Here is a 22,638-nt window from a genome sequence, read left to right on the forward strand (position 1 = left end):
TCTGACTAATGCAAGTTACATTTTCATACTAGCAAAGAACAAACAGGCAGAAATGGGAAGAAAAGACTACTTGTGTTCCAGTGCTGCCTTCTTTTGTATGATCCACACGAAGGAGTATCAAACAAAAGGTGAAGATTCAATATATTCAGTATACCTGCATTTGACTTCTCAGTCTAGCAGTAGCTCCTACACAGTTGTCTGCATGAATTATTTTTGCTTTTAGCACATATAGAATACAGAAAGCAAGTCAGAATCAGGGTGGTCTCAATATGTTTGCAATGGATATGGCTTTTGTCTTGTATCAGTTTTCTCACTTGGTTAAATCTTCACTTACCTGAAACAAAATAGATTACTGTGATTTTTAGTGTTTCATTAGAGGGGAAAAAATAGCATGTCTTAGTAATACCAACCCACCAAACTAATTTTGATTGGAAAGGTAAAAAATAAGACTGTAAAAAATACAGATTCCTCAGTTGTCTATGCACATAAATTTTAACTGTTTTAAGCTTCTTCTACAGAATCACTGCCTTATTTCTAGGTTTGAGGACAAAAGGTGTATTTCTCAGATCCTGTTCTTCATGCCTAGTATAAGATTGGTTGGATTGGCTCTGACATTGTTCTAATTTTTGAAATAAATTGTAGAGGAGCATAATGTGATGCCGCTTCACATCACTGTTGGAAAAAATACCACAAGCCTTACGGGTTAGGATTCATTTGTTATTAAGAACTCATGGAGGGGAAGTCTAAGTTGCAAAGTAGTTTCAACTTAGAAAAAAAAGGCAGGGGAGAACCTGCAAAATTATAGATGGGTAACCTGAATTTCAGCAGTTGGGAAGGCCCTAGAACAACAGCAAAACACTGTAGGCCGTAGCAGGTAGATGACAGTATGACAGTCTGTAGGAGCCAGCACAGATTTGTTGACAACAAAGCATGCCAGACCAGGTAAATCTTCTCAAGCATCTGCTTCTTCCCCTCTACCCACAAGACCTGTTATCCTGTCATAGATCTCCACCTAGCAAAGCTTTTAATACTGTCTCAAAGGAAGCTCTCGCAGGGAAGCTACGGTGACATAAATTAAACTGCTAGTGAGAGGATGCAAATTTGCACTGGGTGAGTGGTTCACATGATCTAGTTTCAAAATAAAAGGATGGATGTAGTGCGCCCGCAGTGCTTTGTCCTGAGCCTTTAAGTATTTATTTTTGTTCTGACATTGGATTTTCCCACTAATTGAGCAGGCAATAGCAGCGTGTAAACATGTTGAAAGTTAGGTTTAGAATTCAGAGCGATGTTGATGAATTGTGCTGCAGCAGAAGGCACAGAGGGACCTGAGCAGAGCTCTGCAGGCAGGGCCAGCACAGCGCACAGCTGCGCTGGGCGAGAGAAATGGCCTGGCCCGGCAGTTCCGCTGCAAGGTGGCAAGCTGCAGTGGGAGACCAGCCGGGGGGACAGCAGGGTGCCCTGCTGGGAATTAGGTAAATTAGGTAAATTAGGGATGCGATACGGGCAAAGCGATGCTTGCACTGCAGCGGGCACTGGCTAGAGGCGCTTCTCTCGTTTTGAATGCGACACGTAAAGAAAACGAACGAAGTGGAGAGCCCGGTGGGGATGGCGGAGCGGCTGGGCCAGGCGGCTTGGCCTGTGCGGGAGTGCACCCCGCGGATGGTGTGTATCCCGGAGGCAGGTGAGATACCTGGGTGCCCCCCGCCCTGGGACGTGCCGCGACAGCGGCGGCAGCAGAACCGCCGCGCGACAGGGTGGCGCTCGGCAGCAGGTACAACGTCACAGCAGTGCGAGCTGCGCGCGCTCGGAGCGCCGGGCCTGAGGAGAGCGGGGCGGGCGCCGTAACGCGAACGCGCCCCCTCGTCCTGGGCCGCGGGATCCGCCTTCCTCTGTCATACCCGCGACCCGCCCGGCCTAATTCGCTTTGTCGTGCTGCCTGCTGTGCCGTGAGACCCGCGCCGCGGCTGCCGGCGGGCGCTACCCTGCCCCGGGCGGCTGGGAAGCCCGCCACCGCCCGCCGCCCCCTCACTCGGTCACGCGGCAGAGGCGGACCGCGCACTACAGCCCCCAGCATGCAACGCGCTGACGGCGGGACGGCCAGGCCCGCGCGTCACCACGAGAATTTGAAAACCAGCCCCGTGGTGCCCCGCGGGCCCACGCTGATTGGCCGCGCGGGGGGGAGGTGCGTGGTTCAAACGCGGTGGCGGAGCGCGCGCCGCCGGCCGGAGCGTGGCAGTGTCTGAGGCGGGCGGGCTGTCCGAGCCGTCGGCGCGTCGCGGCCAGCGCTTCGCCCCTCTTCCCGCTCCAGCCGGCAGCTTTCGCGGCGAGGACCGCCATGGCCGCCCTTACCTCCCAGGGCGGCGGCGCTAAGAAGGAGGAGAAGGGCAAGAACATCCAGGTGGTGGTGCGGTGCAGGTAGGTGCCCCCACCCCGCCACGGGCGAGCGTTAGCGGCTGGCCCGCAGCAGCGGCCTGCGGGGATCCGGTGAGGTCCGTTCTCGTAAACCGCTCTGGGACTTAGTGTGAAGCGTTTGCTGCGCTGTTCTTCGGAGAGCCCGGTGTGCCCGGCGGGCCGCGGCCGCCGTGGTGCGGCAGGGGGCTGGCGGGGCGCCCCGCGGCTGTGGCGAGCGGGCGGCCGCCGCGCTGCTGCGAGCGGTGTCCGCGGCAGGGCCCGCTGTGCTGGGGGCGGCCAGCGGCGGGGCTCGGCGCTTCCGCAGAATCGGCGCTGCTACGAATGATCTCTTTCAGCTTAAAAAGGTGCAACTTCTTAACGTGATTTAGTGCACGCTTCGGTATGAAGCCATGTAGGAAGGTTAAGAAGAGCTCGATGGCAGTTAGTGTGACTGATATTCAAGACACAAAAGAAGCCAAACTGAATTTTTATCTTCTACAAGCTTCTGTAGGAAGCTGCTACGATTTAAACGGCTAATAACAATTTTGCTACACCCACTTCTTTATATCTTTCATATAACTTCAGTGATGCAGACTCCCCGAATTCAGGTGAAAAGCTCTGGGGGTTGGTCGATGAGATGAATTTCTTTTTTAGTATGATATGACAAATCTAATGTACCATAAAATTAGGTTATCTTTGTAATTTTGAAGTGACTTTAAAGACCTGCTCACTGATACTGGATCTTAACCGTTCTTAAAGTGTTGTTGAAACCGTAGTGCTGCTAATAGGTTAAGAATAATGTTCAAAATACCTTTGGAAGTTGGGTGTGTTTTTGCACTGGAACTGCAAATGTTGGCTTACATATTATTGTTAGTAATGATTTGCAATCATTATATCCTCACCCTTGGAAGTTTTACTTATACAGATGCACAATGAAAATAGAAGTTAAAAGCTATTTTCTCTGATTTTTACAACACGATTAAAAAGCTGCTGAAACAAATGTGGGATTGGTGAAAGTGTTGATTTAAATAAATGCTTTTGCAAAAGAAGAATAACAATTGAAGCAATTGAGTCTGAAACACTGTTAAGAGCAATTATTTTCCTTTGCATCTGATGAGTCTCAATTGTTCTGGAATAGTTTCAGTACCTATCAGTGTATATATATACTCAATATGACAGTAGCGTCAAGACTGTCTGTGGTGTAGCGTTTTGCTTTTGTTGCAACTCATAAACTAAGTCCTATGTCAAGATTTAGTCTATAACTCCTAAAAACTTTATGGCTGACCCTTGCTCTTGCCTCTTGTACAGTTGTTCTTTTTCAATAGAGTTTTGGTGTGTTTGAACTTGTAAATGTGCTTTCCACCTCTCCTTTTTCTTCTGCATCAGTCAGGTTGTCCTTATCTTACAGGTAGGTAGGTAGGTGTAATCGTATTAATTTGTTTCCAGATTTGCTTCCAAAACCTGATGTGTCTGAGCATACCAAAAATCTTAAGCAACACATTTACTATGCTTTGATAAAACATTAATTTGCAAACTCAAAATGCATGCATTGGCATTGTTAATATGCTTCATACCTAAGGGAATGAACCTGTAATCACATGTCACCATGGCATACCAGTTTGCTGCTTGTCTCGTGGCACACGGCAATGATCTGCATGTGTGCTGCAGCCTAGCCGAATTGTTCCCTTTAATCGTGGTTATGGGTGGGCTATCGTACCGTAAGGCTCCTGCATTTGACGGGTTCACTGTTACATAATTACAGAGGAGAATATATTCATCGTTCAGCCTCCTACTATTTTAAGTCACAAAACTGAAGCTGTGACTTGCCTCTGTGAATAAAATTTTACTGATCGTCTGTTGTCACCAGTCAGTCTTGCGCCAAAGTGGTGCACTTGCACCTAGTGGTCTGTTTAGAATCTAAGACTTCAGCCTCAGTGCTAAGTTGAGGAAGAAATGTTAGCCACAAGAGTCGGGGCACTCAACGTGCCATGCGCTTGTGGTATAGTTTTTGTTAATATTTTTACATTCTAATTTAAAGAGACAGCATCTGAAATGTCTCTACTGTCAAAATATTTTAAAGATTACTAAGCTTGTAGAAAGTTGTGTTTTCAAGTTGATGCTTCAGGTCTACTATACAGGTAGCATAGACATTCAGTGCAGTAGCACTACTAAATGAGTAATAAAGTAGCTTTTCATACTTTTAGTTTTCAGCCCATGGTCTTCTCCATGATTTTTTTTTTTGAGAAATTGTCACAAAGGCCCCTTCAAGGAAAACGGTGTGCACCAGGTTTAAATTAATTTAGTGATGAAACAAAATGCTCACCACCAAGTTTCTAACCTTTTATTACATGTCTATTAAACTTTACTTAAAACTCGGAGTAAAAAGGTACGTGGACTTTTTTACCCAAAAAACCTGATGTTTTATCTGTCTTATTAAATTCTACTCATAATTCACAAATTCTAATCAAATGCATCAGCATTATAAAAGTTCTGGTATTGCAGTCTACTGTGCTGCTATTAGTAGGGTCTGTTAGTATTTCTGGTGCCTTAGAGTCTTTTGTCATAAGTGTGAGGCAGGCATTGCTTCTGTAAATGAAAAATAAAAAAGGAAATTTTTAAAGTTAGTTTGTTTCATTCACTATTGCCTTAACTTTCATGTATAAGTGTTTCCTTTTTTGAAAGCTCTTATTTATGCAACTGTTTGGTATGTTTAATCTTCTACTGCCCTGCAACTGAAAATTTTCTAATGCAAGTTAGCTATGCACTCGTCTAAATGATCCTAAAAGTGTTTATGGATTTGTTAAAAAATACATACGTAAACAAACTAAAAGCTATAGATATTTGAGTTGTTCCACAGTGGGTGGAAGGAGAAAAAAGGTCTGGGAACTGCCAAATTGCAGCAGTTTTTCCTTAAACAACTATTAAACAAATTAAGTTAAAACCTTTGTATTCCTTTCACCCAGTTACACTATTCTGGGTCTTTAAACTTGAGTGGAGTTATTGCTGTGTCAGTTTATTTTCTTCTTAGCAATGATATCAATCTGATATTCTTAACTCCTGTCTTTTTAGGCCTTTTAATGTCTTGGAACGTAAAACAGGCTCCTATGCTGTTGTAGACTGTGATCAAGCAAGAAAGGAAGTTAGTGTCCGCACTGGAGGAGTAACAGATAAGACATCAAGAAAGACTTACACATTTGATATGGTAACTGCTTGTCAAGTTGGGGACTTCTAGAAACAAGCTAGTATATTTCTCTAGTATGGTCTGATTACTGTACTGTGTGATGCTATACATTACTGTGTGTATAAACAGAATGTGTTGGTTTTGCCTCAACAGGTTTTTGGAGCTCAGGCAAAGCAGATCGATGTATATCGGAGTGTTGTGTGTCCCATTTTGGATGAAGTGATTATGGGCTACAACTGTACAGTGTTTGCGTAAGTAAGCCAATAATTATTATTAGGAAACTTCATTTAAAACTTAGCTTCTTATTTATGTTTTAATTTTTTGTTCTCACAGTTACGGCCAAACGGGTACTGGTAAGACCTTCACAATGGAAGGGGAGCGGTCACCCAATGAGGAATATACTTGGGAAGAGGTATATTTTCACTCCTGAAATTTCTGTTGTCTGTGCTGTAGTTTGAAGTTAGAATTTGCAGAATGCTAAAGAAAACCTAAAGTTGATGCCTTTCAAATCCTGAAGCTGTCTTTCCTTAAATGTTTGTAAATTAACAGATGGTCTCATTCATTTATATGAAAATCAAAACTTTTGATCTTTAACGGAAGTCTTGGCAATCCTTAATAAGGAATATGATCTTTGTGCGAAGTATTCTTGCTTATATCAGACTATTTAGCTGAAATGCCAGCCCACATCTGCACATCTTTCAGTACATTTGTGTATTAAATACTTCACTTTAATTTATAGGATCCACTAGCAGGTATAATACCCCGTACATTGCATCAAATATTTGAAAAGCTCACAGAAAATGGTACCGAATTTTCAGTCAAAGTCTCTCTTTTGGAAATCTATAATGAGGAGCTTTTTGATCTCCTGAATCCTAGTCCTGATATTGGAGAAAGACTGCAGATGTTTGATGACCCTCGAAACAAGGTTAGTGCTGTCTTCCAAAACTTGTTATCTTAAAGGTTTTCAGGATTTTTGAGAGATGTATAATAAGAATGCATTATTTTCCGACAGAGGGGTGTAATTATTAAAGGCTTGGAAGAAATAACTGTACACAACAAGAACGAAGTCTACAAAATCCTGGAAAGGGGTGCAGCAAAAAGAACAACTGCAGCTACTTACATGAATGCATATTCCAGGTACAGATCTTCCCCGTTTCAGAAACTGTTCCTGTTTTATTAAACAGGATCTTACTGAATAAGTAAAAGACATTGAAGCTAGTACAAACCTGGCATGATCTTGAGATTGTCTATCACAGTTCAGATTGCCAAATTTGGGTTAAAAAGCCATAGATAGAACTTCTTTTATATCAGATACCATGAGGAGGTTCTAATAGGTGTATGAAGGGGCATTATAAAATCTGAATGTTTGTCATCTTAAAAATGGGCACGCTGTTTCTCTCTGCGTGATTTTTTACATAAGCCTATAAGCTTCCTCTCTTGTTTGGAGTTGACATGCTTCGTTATGAATATATCCTGTTAAGATGCAGCGGAACAGTAGTTGGAACAGTAGGTCTGGCATTCCACCTAACTCTAGCTGAGATATAAGTAGCAGAATGTTCTAAATCTGGCATCTAGAATATTGAAATTTATTTATAACTTTAAGTGAAGAAGTTGACTTTTTCAAAGCTTTCTGTGCCTGTGGACACAAAAGACGGAATTGTGACAGATACACGACTGAAATACATTTTATGTACGAGCACGGAATAAATATTCTCTGCAGTACATACTGTACATCTTCAAAAAGAAAGCTGTAGTTCTTTCAAGTGGGAAGAAGCTTAGGTGCTATACCTGTATTGGAGAGGCGGGTTATCTTTGCTTTAGCTTTTACGGGTGGTTGGGTATTTTTGTCAATCCTGTTTTTTAAATGAGACTCTTTTACACCAAGTTTTTAAGTATCTTTTCCTCACCAGCAGTGGAAAATGATGTGTTGAAATTTCAAAATACTGCTAAGATCTGTATTTACAGGTCAACACAAGGCCCTCTTTTCAAAGCCCAGATTCTGAAAACTTGCAAGCTAGATTATGGAAAGTGGAGATAAGGTTGAGCGAGTTTTTTGTGTGGCAATGCAGGCTACTTCATATGACTGCAGCTGGTATGCAGAATCTAACAGACACACCGTGGTCACAAACCTTGTTGTTTATTACTGATTTCTCATTATTGAACTGCAGGTGTGCTGTCTATGTCACCGTGAACAAGTAATGATCCAGTGGTACAATAAGCAAGGAACACCCTGCCCAGTCATATTTTAAATTAAAGATAATACTGAGCACATCTGTCTACCAATGCAAGGGAATGGCTATTTGGCTACCACAGATTAGAACACAGAACAAATTTCATCTCGAATTGCAGGGAATTTAGAGAATTCATTCTACCCAAACTGTTGTTTTACACATGGTCAAACTGGTATAATTTGACATCTCTGGTTTTCTATATATGTCAGCTTCCTGTTGTAAAAGCTTATTAAAAGGAAGAAGCTCAAGCTAAAATCTTAAACTGTACTACTGTTTTGAATGAAAACTGAATTGAACTTTTACATTTTTAATATTGGATTTTGCTACTTGCTGATTTTCTTAGCCTGAACAAAGAAAACTATATTTCTTAATCTCACATTCTGTAAAACTGTTCTTAGTGTGTTGGCTAAAAACAAACAAAACAAAAAATCTACAAGACAGTTTTCTTGCCATGTCTGTGAGTTGAGAACACACAACTGTAAACAGAACCAGAATGTTTCTCTTGGTTTTGCTGGAAATAAGATAAAATTTACCAGGCTCGAAGGAGGTAAACATCCAGTTGCTGCATCACTGCTTTTAAGTACCATATTCACAAAAATATACTTGGTAGAGTAACTTTGTGTATTGAAAATATGTAAGTCCCAATTAATGAGCCAAATATATTCCCTAAAAAGAGCATGGATACTGAACTTGCAGCAGTGTCATGTAGCAAGCAGATCATTTGAGTTTAATGGGATATCTGTCTGAAAATGAATTCTTTTCTAGCCGTTCCCACTCTGTGTTTTCGATTACCATCCATATGAAAGAAACAACAGTAGATGGAGAAGAACTTGTTAAAATTGGGAAGCTGAACTTGGTAAGTATTTGAACTAAACATTATTGATTACATTCTTAAAGTAATGAACTAGAATAATCTGACATCATTCTTTTGAGAATCTAAGGTGGGGGGTTTTTTCCCCAATAAGGGAAAAAAATTACTGGTTTTCATAAAGTGGTGTGAACTGTATTTGTCACTGTGAAAAGTATCAGTCCTATTTGTCACGCCAGTGTCTCCTGAACAGCTCATAAGCTAGTTCATGTGTGTTGCGTTCTGGAACGCTATGGGGCAAGCATTCTTCAGGGTGATTTGAGACAGAAGCATGTCCTTCCTCTTGTCTTTCAGGTTGATCTTGCAGGAAGTGAAAACATTGGTCGATCTGGGGCAGTTGATAAAAGAGCTCGTGAAGCTGGAAATATCAACCAGTCTCTCCTGACACTAGGAAGAGTTATTACTGCTCTAGTAGAAAGAGCCCCACATATTCCATACAGGGAATCTAAACTCACAAGAATCCTTCAAGACTCTCTTGGAGGACGAACAAAAACATCAATAATTGCCACAGTTTCTCCTGCATCTATAAATCTTGAGGTAAATTTAAGTCTGAAAGTCTATTCCTAAAATAGATACTATATTTTGCTACTGATACGAAAATATGAGTTAACTCCTCATCTTGACCTAGTATTACAACTATTTATCACAGGAAACACTGAGTACACTGGAATATGCCCACAGAGCAAAGAACATAATGAACAAGCCTGAAGTTAATCAGAAGCTAACAAAAAAAGCTCTTATTAAGGTAAGCTATTTTAATTTATGTTACGAGTTAAGTTTGATTCTGTTAACGTAGTTTGTGTATACAGAAATTAGAAAGTTGTGGAGAAGCTATAACTAGTAGCAGGGCTGTTCCGAGGTGATTTTAATCACTGAACTGATGCTTTCATGTACTCTACTGGTTCAGCATTAGTCATTTTGCAAATACTGAAACTGTTGTTAAGACTAAAGGTGGGTAGAGAGGGCTATTACTGCTTGCTATGACTGTGTATGGATTACCCGTTTACAATTTCATGGAGAGCCACTAAATTACACTGGTTATTTTTTCTGGACTTGCTGTGTCAGCAGGTTTGTTCCCTAGAAAGTGCCTGAATTAAAGTGAACTTGTCAGTAAGTATGAAGAGCCACCATAAAGTAGCTGACTGCTACTAAAGAAGCTGTGATTCCCCTTATAAGTGGTTACCAAATACAATTCAAATGGGAGGTTTCAATGCTCTACATATATCCAATGGTATGATTTTTAAATGGTGATACACTGAACTTGTTTGGAACAGAAATGAAGCGCTTTGCTTCTGTGCCTATGCAAAACTTCCATAGAGCCCTACCTTTATGAAGTATCTGTTAAGCTAAATCTTGAAAGCAAAGTAGAAGTTTTCAGGTTTACATGCGATTGTTTCTTTATGCAGGAATATACTGAAGAGATTGAGCGCCTGAAGCGAGACCTTGCTGCTGCACGAGAAAAAAATGGAGTCTATATTTCCCTTGAAAATTATGAGTATGTCTTCAAAATTTCTATAACATGTGTTGCGTTAAAGGGAGATGGAGTAATTTAGCAGGAAATAACACCATCGCCCTCCGCCTTCCAGCTCTCCTCACCAAGGAGACTAGCAGCAAATCTCAGATACTGGTACCTATACTTATGCAGAAATGTTTTCAGATCTGTTTTCACACCAGAAAATTGAAAATGGCCAGGAGAATTTAACTAACTGGTTGACTTGTTCTTTAGAAATTAATTATTACACAAATAGAAACCTCAAGAGTAGGTTTGTACTGAGGATTTTATTTATTTGTGGATCTTAGTATAAGCATAGCTGGGAGGCAAATTTACACCATGCAGCCTTTCTTTCAGTGGAAGCGCATGTAGGAGAGCAAACTTGATACAGTTTACCTCACTTTGTAAGAGGGCTAGTTGACACAGAAAGTTTACAATGTAAAATTGTCTCATATCCTTTCTGCATTAAGTGAAAACTACATGCATTTCATACAGAAGTTAGCAATGCTTATTTTTCAAAATTACTAAATACATAGCATAAAAAACCAGCTAATCTTGAAATCAGCTCTTACTTGACTAATTCATTTTTTTTAATCCTTGCTTGAGAGCCCTTAATGGAAAACTGACAGTTCAGGAAGAACAAATTGCAGAGTATATAGACAAAATCAGCATCATGGAGGAAGAAGTGAAAAGAGTAAGTGACATTTCTCAACTGTGGCTTAAATCTTCCAAAAAAAAAAAAAAAAAGTTTGAGCAAAGAACACTGAAGATTTTTGGTTCTTTAAGTTACCCAATTAATCAGGAGTGGAAGCTTCCTAATCCTTGAAATGAGGAAGTTGAAATATCACATATAAAGTTGCAGGATGCAATACTTACTTTTTAAAACTGTTTTAATGTCTACCACTTTAATTTGCTTTGCCGGGTTTTCTGCAAAAATCTGCTTGTAAAGTAGTATTATCTCAGTTGACAGATTTCTGTTTAGGAGCAGAGAATGAGGGGAGAGAGGAGAAGGTGATGAACTCCCATTAACAAACTATACAGAAAATGGGAGCTTCCTCTTTAAGAGAAATGCAGATATTAATCTGCTGGAATATGTAACTACTCTGTAATCAGCTTTACTGACTCTTCATTTTATCTGCTTAGGTTTGTTTAGTGGGATTTTTCTTGTGCTATAGCAATTGTTTGGTCTTGTGGTTTGAGTGGGGAAGCAAGGAATTATGACAGTGAAAGTGGTGTTAGTTGTATTTTCAGTGAATATAAAGACTACACAAATCTATAGTCTAGTTCTAAGACCTCTGAGCCTAATACCTGAAACTACATTGCTAGATAACAGTTTGTCTTCTGGTATTGTGGCATAATTTGAGAGATGTGAAGTGGGAATGCTGAACTTATAAGAAGTAATGTTGCCCTATTAATGTTTGTCTTCCCTTTAAGATCACTGAACTTTTTGCAGTTAATAAAAATGAACTTGAACAGTGTAAAAAAGATCTGCAAATCAAGGAGAAAGAACTGGAAGAAACACAAAAAGATCTGCAAGAAACCAAGGTTCATCTGGCTGAGGAAGAATATGTGGTTTCAGTCTTGGAGAAAACTGAACAAAAACTCCGTGGCACAGCCAGCAAGGTTGTCACAGTTCTTGCACCTAACTGTAACAGTAGCTTTCCATGTTTAGGAGTTTCATAGGCTGTTCCAGGACATCGTTGCTGATAAAGCATGATGCGAGTGTGACAAAACCTGAATTTAAGATGGACCACTAAAATTAATGTGCTTTTATAAGTTATATTATGATGAAAAACTACTTACGGTTGCAGGACTTTGTGGTAATATTGACTGACAGTTGACTGCTAAATGTGCTTATTGGTCTGGAGCTACCTTTCCTTCAGGCCAGCTTGTCCTGAGAGTTCCAGTGCTTTGCACTATCTATTGTCATGAGTTGTTTTGCAAAATAAGTAGTTTTCTTTACTAGAAAATGATGGCTGGCCCTACAAAAGATTAAGTTATATATTATATAAGTGGGGTGGAAAAATAGCAAAAAGCTTTGCAGAGATATGTGCAGCAGTTTACACTCACTGAGTGAATAATGGCAACTGTTGCCCTGTTACCTCTATATTTTAAGGTATGTTTTTGATGTGTTCATAAATTGGTCATAATTACGGAAACAGACTTTATATGGGGGAAAGTGTCCTGCTGTATAAACTGCAAAGTGATGAAACTTGTATCTTTAGTCATCATGAATATTTCTTTCTATTCAGGTTCCTGTAAGTTTAGGAGGGGATGCCTAGTTTTGTGCACGTGGGTTGTGGAGTGTTTGTGTGAGAGAGATGGGTACAGAAATTCTTTGCGCTGACTAGAGCACAAAGAATACACTATGTTTGAATTCTGAATTATTTGTCACAGAACTAGTACTGGAAACTTCTTACTTGAGTGCTAGTAAAGAATATATTTATTGTCAAATCTTTTAGAAAAAGTTGAAGTGGCCAGGAATTTTTCCAGTTAATATTCTGTGATAAATGCTATCTTCATTCCTTAAATACTGAGGGTGTCCTTTATCAGTACTTTAATTTCAAAGTCAGAACAAATGGTCTCTAGCAGGTAACTTTTTGCTATGTTCTAGGACTATAAATGACATAACACCAGGATTAAGAACAATTGTGATTTGATGATGTAAGGGGAGAAATACCCTTATATAAGATAACTTCTCCTTTAACTCAAAACTACAGTTGCTTTTCTTTAATATATATGCAATTTCTTGTTTAAAGACTGATTAAAATAATTTTTAAAAAATTGTAGTTACTTAGTACAGTTGAAGAAACTACAAAAGATGTATCTGGTCTCCATGCGAAACTGGACCGTAAGATGGCTGTTGATCAACACAATGCTGTTGTCCAAAATACATTTGCAGGCCAAATGAATGCTTTGTTCAACAAAATACAAGACGCGGTTAGTGAAAACAGTTTGAAGCAGCACCAGTTCTTGACATCTTACACAAATTTTATAGGTAAGTGCAATACCTGTATCAGTATGTCACCCTGAATTTTTGCAACGGTAGTACCAAAGACCATTTACTAAAACACATCTGGTTTAGTAAGTGGAAGAGGCTTTATTTTAAGCAATGCGATGATGATAGTTGTACCAGTAATAATGTATCTGAGATGATCAACAGCTTTCCTGTGCTGTTACAGGCAATAAGGTGATGAGCAATAAAACGAGTTCCTATTTTACAGTGGAAGTTTTAAAAAAAATTTGTAATGCTTCTCTATTTCTTTCATAGGTGACCTCCTGTGTACCAGTTCTTCAGCAGCTAATATTCTTGCCTCAGTTGTATCAGAATCTTTTGCCTCTATTAAAGAACTGGCATCTACTGAAGTTTCTCACATGTCTGAAAAAATAACACAACATGAGAATCTGTCACTTGATTGTAAAGCCGAACTGCTGAGATTAATTGTTAGTAAATTTACATACTCTTATGTTACTTAAATATATGAAGCTGCTCTCGATCAAAAGGGGATCTGCATATATTGAATAGTTTTTTCTATATACTCAACCTGTCTCTGCTTCAGTACTTGGCCATGATTATATCCCTCCCCACTTCCCCTCCCCCGTCACCACCACAAGCTGTAATGTACTATATAGCAAATACCATCATAGGAGAGTGTATGGATAGCTTCTTACAAATGTAGATGAAGGAACAGTCATAACCTGTTTTGCTTTTTTTTTTTATCACTGTTTCTAGGAGGAACATACATCTGGATTAAGAGGAGCATTAAGTAGCTTGACACCAATGGTAGAATTTGTCTTGGGACTAAACTGTCAGTTTCAGAGTAACATGAAGAAATACTCTGCTGTGGCTGATAAGGTAATGCGCGCAACTTGTCTCTTACCTTTTGCTCTTCTACTTTATTTAATTTACTGATAACCCTTTGGTGTTTTTTCTGCAGTGTCAGTGTTTCCTCTTCTGGTCTGGCTTTTTCTCCTTTATTCTGTCCCATGAGTTCTACCTTTTAGCTCTCTTTCAGACTTCTTTTCTACTTCTGAGTGTGGTATATTTGGCTGTTTCCTATATGCATAACAGCTCACCTGAATGCCACAGAAGAATGGCAAAATGTGAATGCTTAAAGCTATATGTAACAAATATTTCCTAATATCCTTAATATGGTGTCTCCTGTATTTTAAAAACCTAAAGTAACCAACTTAGATAAGTCTTATTATTCCCAATTTCTCCTTCTGTCATACCAAACTTTTTTCAGTCTCTAAGTCCTTTGCTTCAATTTTTAGTTCTAGTCTATCTCATGGTGTTTATGTAGAACTGCAGCCTCTTTCTTTCATTCTATTTTTTTTTTCTATTTTGTCAAAAGCAAATCTTTGTTCCTGGTTACCTGTTGCTCTGACTGAAAAATTTCCCCCTTCTGTCAGTTACAACTCAGGTGAAATCAACTCCCCTTGACTAGAGGCTTTTTATTGGATTTCAGACTTAGAAATCAAATAGTCCATGGCTTACCAGCTCTCGCTTCTTGCTTTTGTCTTAACCAAGTATCTTGTTTGTATCTTCCTATTTTTGTCTACCTCACATGCCAAATTTTGTGTTTGGAAAAGCCCGTGCCAAATTCCAGTCTGTAATTTCAGATTACTTGTAAGTGTTATTTTCCACCTTTTGTGCACAGTACTTTATTAGTGCCTTTTGAAAATTTCCTTGGGCTAGAGTTTGTTTCTATATAAATTATGTAAGGCAAAAGTATCTGTTTCTTACAGAGAGACAAATCTCTAACTTTTTAAATAAAACTTTTTTCGAAGATGGAGGGCCATAAAAAGGAAATGGATACCTTTTTTGGAGATCTTTCTCTCACTCTGAAAAAATTACGGGAAGAAACAGCAAATGTTTTTGCTCAGCTTCAGAATGATTGCGAGAATCTAAAAGAAGAAGTGGAAATGACGAGGTTGGCACATACAAAGGTATCCTTAGAGTAAGAAGAAATCCTAACACCAAGTGCGATTGCTTGCTTTGATATAATCTCTTTGTAGCAGTGAACAGTTGTACTTGCTTCAGAAGAAACGTTAGGACAGTAACTTGATGCTAATTCTTCTCAGCCTTTGTTGGGCTGCTTTAAGAAGCTTATGTGAAGAAGGTAACAAAAAATTACCCTTGCTCTATGCATGTCCGGTGTATACACATTTACATATATCTCAAAAAGCAAAGTGTCTATAGCTTCTCTACATGAGTTGTACCTTCAGCATTAGAATGACAAAGCTTTTTTTATTTGCTGCATTTTTAATAAGGCATTCAAGTACCCTTTACGAACATTAATAAGTACAGAATAACAGTGGAATGTATGACACTTTTCTTAATAGAGCGTAGCTGAATTGATGTCCTCACTGCAAAGCCAGCTCAACCGGTTTGCTCAGGAGACTCAGGAGAACTTAACTAATGTATTAGCAAAAAATGGAACCTTGAAGACCACCATCACTGCTGTGCAAGAAAATGTTCACCTGTAAGGAGCAGATTACTTTTGGTGTATACTGATTGAAGATAAAACTATGTATGAAGAGGATTGCAAAATTAGATGCTCTTCATATTTATATGCTTATAAAGTCTTCTGGAAAAGAGCTGTATGTTAAAGCTGAGTTCCACCACAGAATGTAGATCATAGTTCATCTTTTCCCAGATAAAAGGTAGCTCTACAAGGCTTTTCCTCAAACTTGTCTCTTGAGCGTATTGCAGATAAGAGACCATAGTTTGGGGATCAATATGCTGACGAATGGCCCTCAGTGTGGCTGGGCTTCAGAACTTCATACTATAAAGCCTTAGCTTGAAGTATAATAGTGTATCTGTTGCAGCATGCTTCATTCAGTTGCAGACTAAGGTCTTGCCAAAGTCAGTTTTTAGTTTGTGGGGGCTGGGGCAGGGGGGGTGGTTCTGGGTGTTTGGTTTTTTGTTTGGTGTTGGGGTTTTTTAGGGCATTTAATAAACCTAATGCTCAGAGTGCTGCAACTTGTAAATTTACTAAATAGAGCAACAACATTATGATTAACTGATTGGATAAATTGCACTACTTCACTGGCTTTGGTCTAAATATTTCTAAATGTAAAACGTGTTAGAATTCACCTTTCAAAATCTCTGAACTGTTACAATATATTGTTGCAGGAAAACTACAGACCTAGTCAGCAGTACAACTTCCAATCACAGCAAATTCATTGCATCTCTGGATAATTTCTCTCAAGAGCTCAGGATCATAAATGCTGAAAACAAGATGATGCTGGGAGAATCCACTGACCACTGTCAACAACTTCTCGTCAATCTCAAAAATGTGTCTCAGGATAATGTTAAGCGGCATGAATTTGCAGCTGCTCAGATAGTTGACCTTACCAGTCAGCAGCTATTGTCCTTCAATGACCAGAAACAGCAATTGCAGTGTTTGCAGAAGGTACCTATAGTCATTGGTAGTCTAATACAACATTCTGACACCAACTTCTACAGTATAATTTGTAGGGGGAAAGAGTTCTTATTATAGTCAGAACAAAATTGTGGTTTCTTTCAGTCACAGCAGACTCGTGTTACTCAGCTTAAATAGATGCAGAGTAATTCCAGAGCTTAATTTAAGAGGAAGACTTTGAACTTAGTGCAAGTAACTTCAAAAAATGGTGTCTTCATTAATCCCGTGTAACTAACTTCTATTTGTAGTTTGGGCTTTTTACATCTTTTTAGTAGTATATAACTCTAGCTAGTTACTATATATTTACCCTACCAGTAATGTCCCTGGGAGACTTGCACAGTGATCAAATATGGACTATATTCTGGAGGATGCAAATGACTTTATTGGTCAGATGGAGTAACGTTATGGGAGAAAGCTTTTTTTTTTTAAGATATCTACTAGTTCTGGCCTCTTACTTGAGAATTTCTTTGATTTTTTTTTTTTTTTTTTTTAATTTCCATCACAAAGTTCGCTTCCTGCCCTTGTTGTTTTATTCTAACAGGTAATGAAATGGGAAAATCCAACGTTTTGTTGACTCTCAGAAATAAAAACATAACTGTTAAAAGCATTTGCAGTCTCAAGACATCCCTGTATCTGTTATACCTACTGAACACTTAACGAGTTTCATTCCAGTGGGAATGGCTAAAAATACATGTTTCCCTTCTTTTCCCCTACAAATGCACAAAGCTTCTAGTGCTTGTAGAATTTTCACTTTCGCTTGAATATCCTAATTCTGTGCAGGGTTGTGCATTGAAGCATGAGGAGTCTGATCTGAACCAGATGGCATCATCTTTATGAGTAGCTTTCTAAAATGATCATACTTTCTAAGAAACTGACTCCCTTACGAAGATAGTTCTCGAAATGAGAGTGTAAAACTGGCACTGAAACTTCTCAATTTGAGGTCTCAGTTGTTTCGTTTCAGGTCATGTCACTAATCATGCACCACATCTTAGAAAAGAGGCCATAACTTTACCTTTCCTGTTAACTTGGTGGTTTTAGTTGGGTTTTTTGTTTTGTTTTCAGAAAAATGAAGAAAGCTGCGATAAAGCAATAGCTGAAGTTGCTCACCATATTGGTAGACAAAGGGCTGCTGAAGAGAAGGTACTAAATGGCCTTCTTGATCAGATAAAGGTTGATCAGGAGATACTTCTGGAGCAGAAGCTGGCACTTAATGAGGAAGCACAGCATGGACTGACTCAGGTTAATGGTTTCCTGCAAGAAGATCTTAAAGTGGATATTCCAACAGGTATTTAAAGTTAGGTCAGAGACAGAATGGTCTTAAGAATTCTGTGACTCAGATTGCTTTCTGTAAGTGAAGTTAATGGAGACATAACTAGCAGCCTTACACCTTTTTTAAGATGCATGCAAAGAATAATGACTACACAAAGCATGAGTTCTGTATTGAGTTAACATAAAATTGAGGATCTGTAACTAAAGTAAATACTGAAATTGTTTTATAGTGGCTTTCATTAGTGTACAATCTTTGTTAAAGGGACAACTCCACAGAGAAGAGACTACTTCTACCCAGTCACACTTGTGAGGACAGAACCCCGGGAACTTCTGCTGGAGCAATTGAGGCAAAAGCAACCAAAGCTTGATGCTGTGCTAAACAGTGAGACAGGGAAGGTGGAGGATAATGCAGATCAGGTATGTGTATGATGGCAAATGAGGCTCTTCAACGAAGACCTCACATTTTTAGAAGTTTTTTCATGCCATTGTGGAGATTTGACTAGAACCTCAGAGCTGTTGCAGCTGTTGTGTTTTACAGGGTACTTTGAGTCATGTGTGATGAGCAAAAACAGTATCTTGAAAAAGAAGGCAAGACATTAATAATTTAGAGGATTTAATTTCCATTTTTCAGAAATGGAAGTGCCATGTCTCTTACAGATCTGATCATGCTTAGTACATTCACCTAGGATTTTCAGACATTAAACAAATTTTTCTGAAAACTTCTGTTTTAGGACATGTTGGAAGAGGAGGAAGGATTGCAGAATTCCAGTGAAAGCCTTGCTAGTGACAAATCCTTAGTGGATACAGACATATGCTGCCACGTAAATGGTGGCATTCCCTTTTTTCAGGTAACTTCCCCAGATATTTCAAACAACTGTGTATTTAATAGTGAAGGAAAATTATTATTCCATAATAGTGCTGTAGTCTGAAGTCACTTACTATCATTTGATGTAGCCTCACAACTTCTTTAAATCCTGCAGAATATGCTTTGTTAAACTTGAGCTAAAATAGCACCAGATTCTGATAAGTTAACAGCAGATAAAATAATACAAGTTTCTGACAAGCGGGACAGACAGTAGAAAACTCCTCAGCAAATAATCCTGCATGAAACAAATTGTCGTAACTTATTAGACATAAACACAATAGAAAAGTTGAATTTCCGTCTAGCATATCTTCCTAGAGGCCGGACAGAAATACTAGCATTCTTGATTCTTCACTGTTGTCGTTGGTTGGTTGGTTTTTTTGTTCCTTCCTTTTGACCCTCTTGCTCTACCGATGTATCAGTGCAAACCCCTAGTAATTAGGCTTGGGTTTGGCTTGGGGGGAGGTGATGTATTGGTGTATTTACTTACCATGGATCCTTTAAAAGTAGCTGTTGAACTTCTAGATGCCTGAAATAAATCTCTTCAGTGAATGCAATGTTAGGAACCTTTTTCAGAAGTGCTACCACCTTTTTTTCTCAAAACATTACATACTGCATTGTACATAAGCAAGTAGTATTTAATTTCTTTGCATTCTCTTAACACTGAGCATTTTCTTTAAATCCCAGCACAAAAGGAGTCACAAAAAGGATAAAGAGAACAAATCTGCAGCTACACTGGAGAAGAACAAAATAGAGGATACAATGGAACAGTTTCTTGCCAAATCTAAGCTTCCTTTGAGATCACTGAACTGAGATATATCCACTGCAGATCCCTGTTTTGAAATACTTATGTCTGCTTGTCTACTGAGCCATAATTCCTTTGTTATTCTCTGTCTCTGTATATAGTGATATATTGTTGCAAGGTTGGATCAAAAGATTGTTCTGCCAGTTGTCCTGCCTTTGTCCCATTTTTAGATGCTGTAACTTGCAAAGTATTAAGAGGCTTTAAAAAAAAAAAAAACACAACAAATCTGCAGATTTTGGTGCTCTGTTAAATACTTTTATGTTGTCAAGTAAGAGATCCTTTTCTGTTTCTAGATTTAAAACGGCAGAAAGAGATGTGGGAAAATGCTTTGTCAGCATTACCAGCTACCTTTTTTTTTTATTAACTGTAAAAAGCGTTCTGATTTTGTACCTGCTTTTTAGCCTTATTCCTGTTTTAATGAATTGGATAGCTGCCTTTTGACTGGGATACTTCAAATAAATCATTGATACATGGAAAACAAATGTATAAGCACCTCCCTCAGAGTAAAACAAGTTTATGTGACTTTCACCTTACATTACTAGGTTTAATTTAGCTAAAACATTAGCGGCTATGTCCTAAGTCTTGTGCTGTAGAAAAGGATGGTTCCCTCCCTTGTTTAATAATAGACAATAGCTTTATTTTGGTGCCCCTTTAGTATAGGAAAGCTAATATCACTGCTGGGGTTTAGGTGGCTTTGTTTTTGTTTTTGAACCCCACTGTTCTTACCTTCCTCTTAACCCTGCTGTTGTGATGTGTTGGCTTGGATATGATGTCAACCACAGCTTATGTGTTGTAAACTGGCAGCATTTTTTCTAAGATGTAGAAGCTTAACATGTAACCAAGTTTGCCTGTATTAAAATGCAGCTCCTACGTTGTATACTAACAGTGAATTTCCAGCAATTGGACAGTAGCATTGACCAGCTGCACTTTTCATGCTGCTTACCTGACAACTTGAAAACTTCAAGTTATGACGTACTAAAAAGTAGATGAATAGTGCTGTGATGGGAGTGGGGAGAGATACTGGAAGGCACCTGTAATTTACCTTGAAGCCCTATCCTTAGCTAGTTGTCAAAACATGATTTAAGAGTTTGTTCATTTTTCTCTATCTAGCTTGCAGGCTTAAGTTGGTATTTCTTCAAGTGGGTGGTCTGTGTGTCTTTGAGCAGGTACGCCAACTAGATATACTTCGGGCACCATTCAGACAGCACACTGCGGTCCTGCTGATAGAGACAGAGAGACGTAATGTGATGTACGCCCTTGCAATGACTGAATCTCTGAACTCTAGCATGAGGCACGTGTTTCAGACACTCGCAACTGATTAATGGTCTATCTTAGCTGTTATTTGTCTGCTCTCTTTTGCCTCTGGGCAAAGCTAATATGCTTTTTTTTTTTTTTAAACAGCCTGATAGGAGGAGGGAAAGCATCAATTCCCTTTCAAAACAATAAACACAAATAGGGAAAATTATTTACTTTTTTAGGGGGTTGTTATGGTATCTTGGTACCTAGCTTATATAACAGAACTGTCTATTGTCGTAAGGGACTTGAAACACTGGAAGCTGCAGAGCTGTGTCCCTCAGAGAGTGTTTGGTGTATTGTCAATTTCTGGTACTAGAAACTTCATGGACTTAAGAACTGTCCAGGGCCTAGGATCCATTTTCTTGCACCACATGTCTGTTTACACTGAGAAGATATTAGCGTAATCTTCCAAGACTGTTCAAGAAAATAATTTACTAAAATTCAACCAGAAGAGGTAGTGGAATGGCCTCAGCTAAATTGGAGAGGCTTGTACAAGCCTTTCACCCTACTACTTTATTTTCCCTATGGAGTTCACAGGATCAGTATGAACAAACTGACTAGAACAGCCAGTACGTGGGGAGGGTCATATTCATAAAATCATGCCAGAATATGTGCTTTTCTGTCTTTGTCTTCTTTGAAACAATCTCCTCTACCTTGGCTATTTGGTTTCCCTGGTACAGGTGCAGGCTGCTTTTCTGGTAACTGGGAGCCTTAACAGCTGTATGGCTTTCATGCCTGGCTTGTATGCTTTCTCTTTTCCTAAAGTATCCTTCAGTCATGTTTTACTTCATTTGCAATACTGACGTGGCAGATCATTGCTTCATTGGCCCTGGTCCAGAGGTTACACCAGGAAGCTGGATGGGATGAACAAACTGGATGCAGAACCTGTCTCTGCTTTCCTGTCCATGTCTCTTCTCCCACTAGATGGCTCTAATGCTAAAGTCTTAGTCTAAAGCTCAAGTTCTGGCCACTAACCAGGACTTGGAAACTAGCATTTTACCAAGCTTCTGGTGAAGCATCTGTTAAAAGAACAGGTTTCAAAAACTAATAGTAATTTATCTTTCCACGGGGATAATTCAGTATTCAAGCTTGGGTGAGGGTATTTTTTTTTTTTTTTTTTTATAAAGAGCCGCATTTGAGATGACCGAACCGATGTCTTGAGCTTTGCTGCAGGGCGGATAGATGCTCCATTAACTAAATTCTTGTCCTGACCTGCTCTCTGGCTTCACCACCGTGTGGCATTGCCCAAAGTAGGAAGCAACACCTATTTGTTCTGATATATTGTATAGTGTATGATGGAAGGAGAGAAGGAGGGTAAGAATAGTAAAGCAAGAGTTGTTTCTTGTACGCAGTCGCTGGATTTGCAGGTGTAACACAGAGGGAAGGTACGGTGTGCTCCAGGCTAGCTCACATTGGTAGCTTGAATTTGCCGTGTTGTTATAAGGCAATCCTTTAGAAGAGGAGCAGGAAACCATTTCCACAGAATAAATAGCGAGGCTGTAGCCTGGCTGAATTAGTCCAGCTGAGGATGAGAGTTGGGGTGGCCGGGGCTGCGGTACACAGCCGTGTGCTAGTTAACCTGGTGAGGGTTTTTCGGATTCTGGATTAGTGGCCAAGTGGGACAAACTCTTGAGTTAATGAAAAACCCAGGTGGGATGAATGCGATATGGGGAAATGAAATGAGGAAAAATATGAGTTTAAATGCATGTAAAGGGGGGGAATGCAGAGAGCGTGACAAGAGGGCCGGGGAAGCACAGATAATCAAAGCCACCAGCTTGCTTTTCAAGTGAAAAATGAGCAGTTAAGAGGAAATGG

General features: G+C 39.4%; 1 protein-coding gene across 2 annotated transcripts; it reads left to right on the forward strand.

Annotated features, from left to right (window-relative positions):
• Positions 1-1,078: 1,078 nt before the first annotated feature.
• Positions 1,079-20,009, forward strand: KIF11 (kinesin family member 11). Of its 2 annotated transcripts, none has more exons than XM_027803862.2 (22): positions 1,079-1,110; positions 5,461-5,593; positions 5,726-5,823; positions 5,906-5,984; positions 6,312-6,497; positions 6,585-6,709; positions 8,569-8,659; positions 8,966-9,208; positions 9,321-9,416; positions 10,078-10,166; positions 10,770-10,857; positions 11,598-11,786; positions 12,954-13,161; positions 13,435-13,607; positions 13,897-14,019; positions 14,955-15,113; positions 15,510-15,649; positions 16,303-16,582; positions 17,654-17,876; positions 18,123-18,277; positions 18,592-18,708; positions 19,410-20,009. In XM_027803862.2, the coding sequence occupies exons 1-22, from the start codon at positions 1,094-1,096 to the stop codon at positions 19,533-19,535; spliced, it is 3,138 nt and encodes a 1,045-aa protein (XP_027659663.1). In that variant the 5' UTR covers positions 1,079-1,093; the 3' UTR covers positions 19,536-20,009. The 2 variants fall into 2 exon arrangements, with proteins under 2 accessions (XP_027659663.1, XP_055577392.1); XM_055721417.1 differs by lacking the exon at positions 1,079-1,110 and adding an exon at positions 2,186-2,415.
• The last annotated feature ends 2,629 nt before the right edge of the window (positions 20,010-22,638 follow it).

The sequence above is a fragment of the Falco cherrug genome, chromosome 9, assembly GCF_023634085.1.
Source record: "Falco cherrug isolate bFalChe1 chromosome 9, bFalChe1.pri, whole genome shotgun sequence".
Lineage (NCBI taxonomy): Eukaryota > Metazoa > Chordata > Aves > Falconiformes > Falconidae > Falco > Falco cherrug.

Coding starts and splice junctions, on each gene's coding strand:
- KIF11 (XM_055721417.1), top strand. CDS start 2,336: ATGGCCGCCCTTACCTCCCAGGGCGGCGGCGCTAAGAAGGAGGAGAAG. Junction 5,824..5,905: donor TACAACTGTACAGTGTTTGC/GTAAGTAAGCCA, acceptor TTGTTCTCACAG/TTACGGCCAAACGGGTACTG. Junction 9,209..9,320: donor CTGCATCTATAAATCTTGAG/GTAAATTTAAGT, acceptor TATTTATCACAG/GAAACACTGAGTACACTGGA.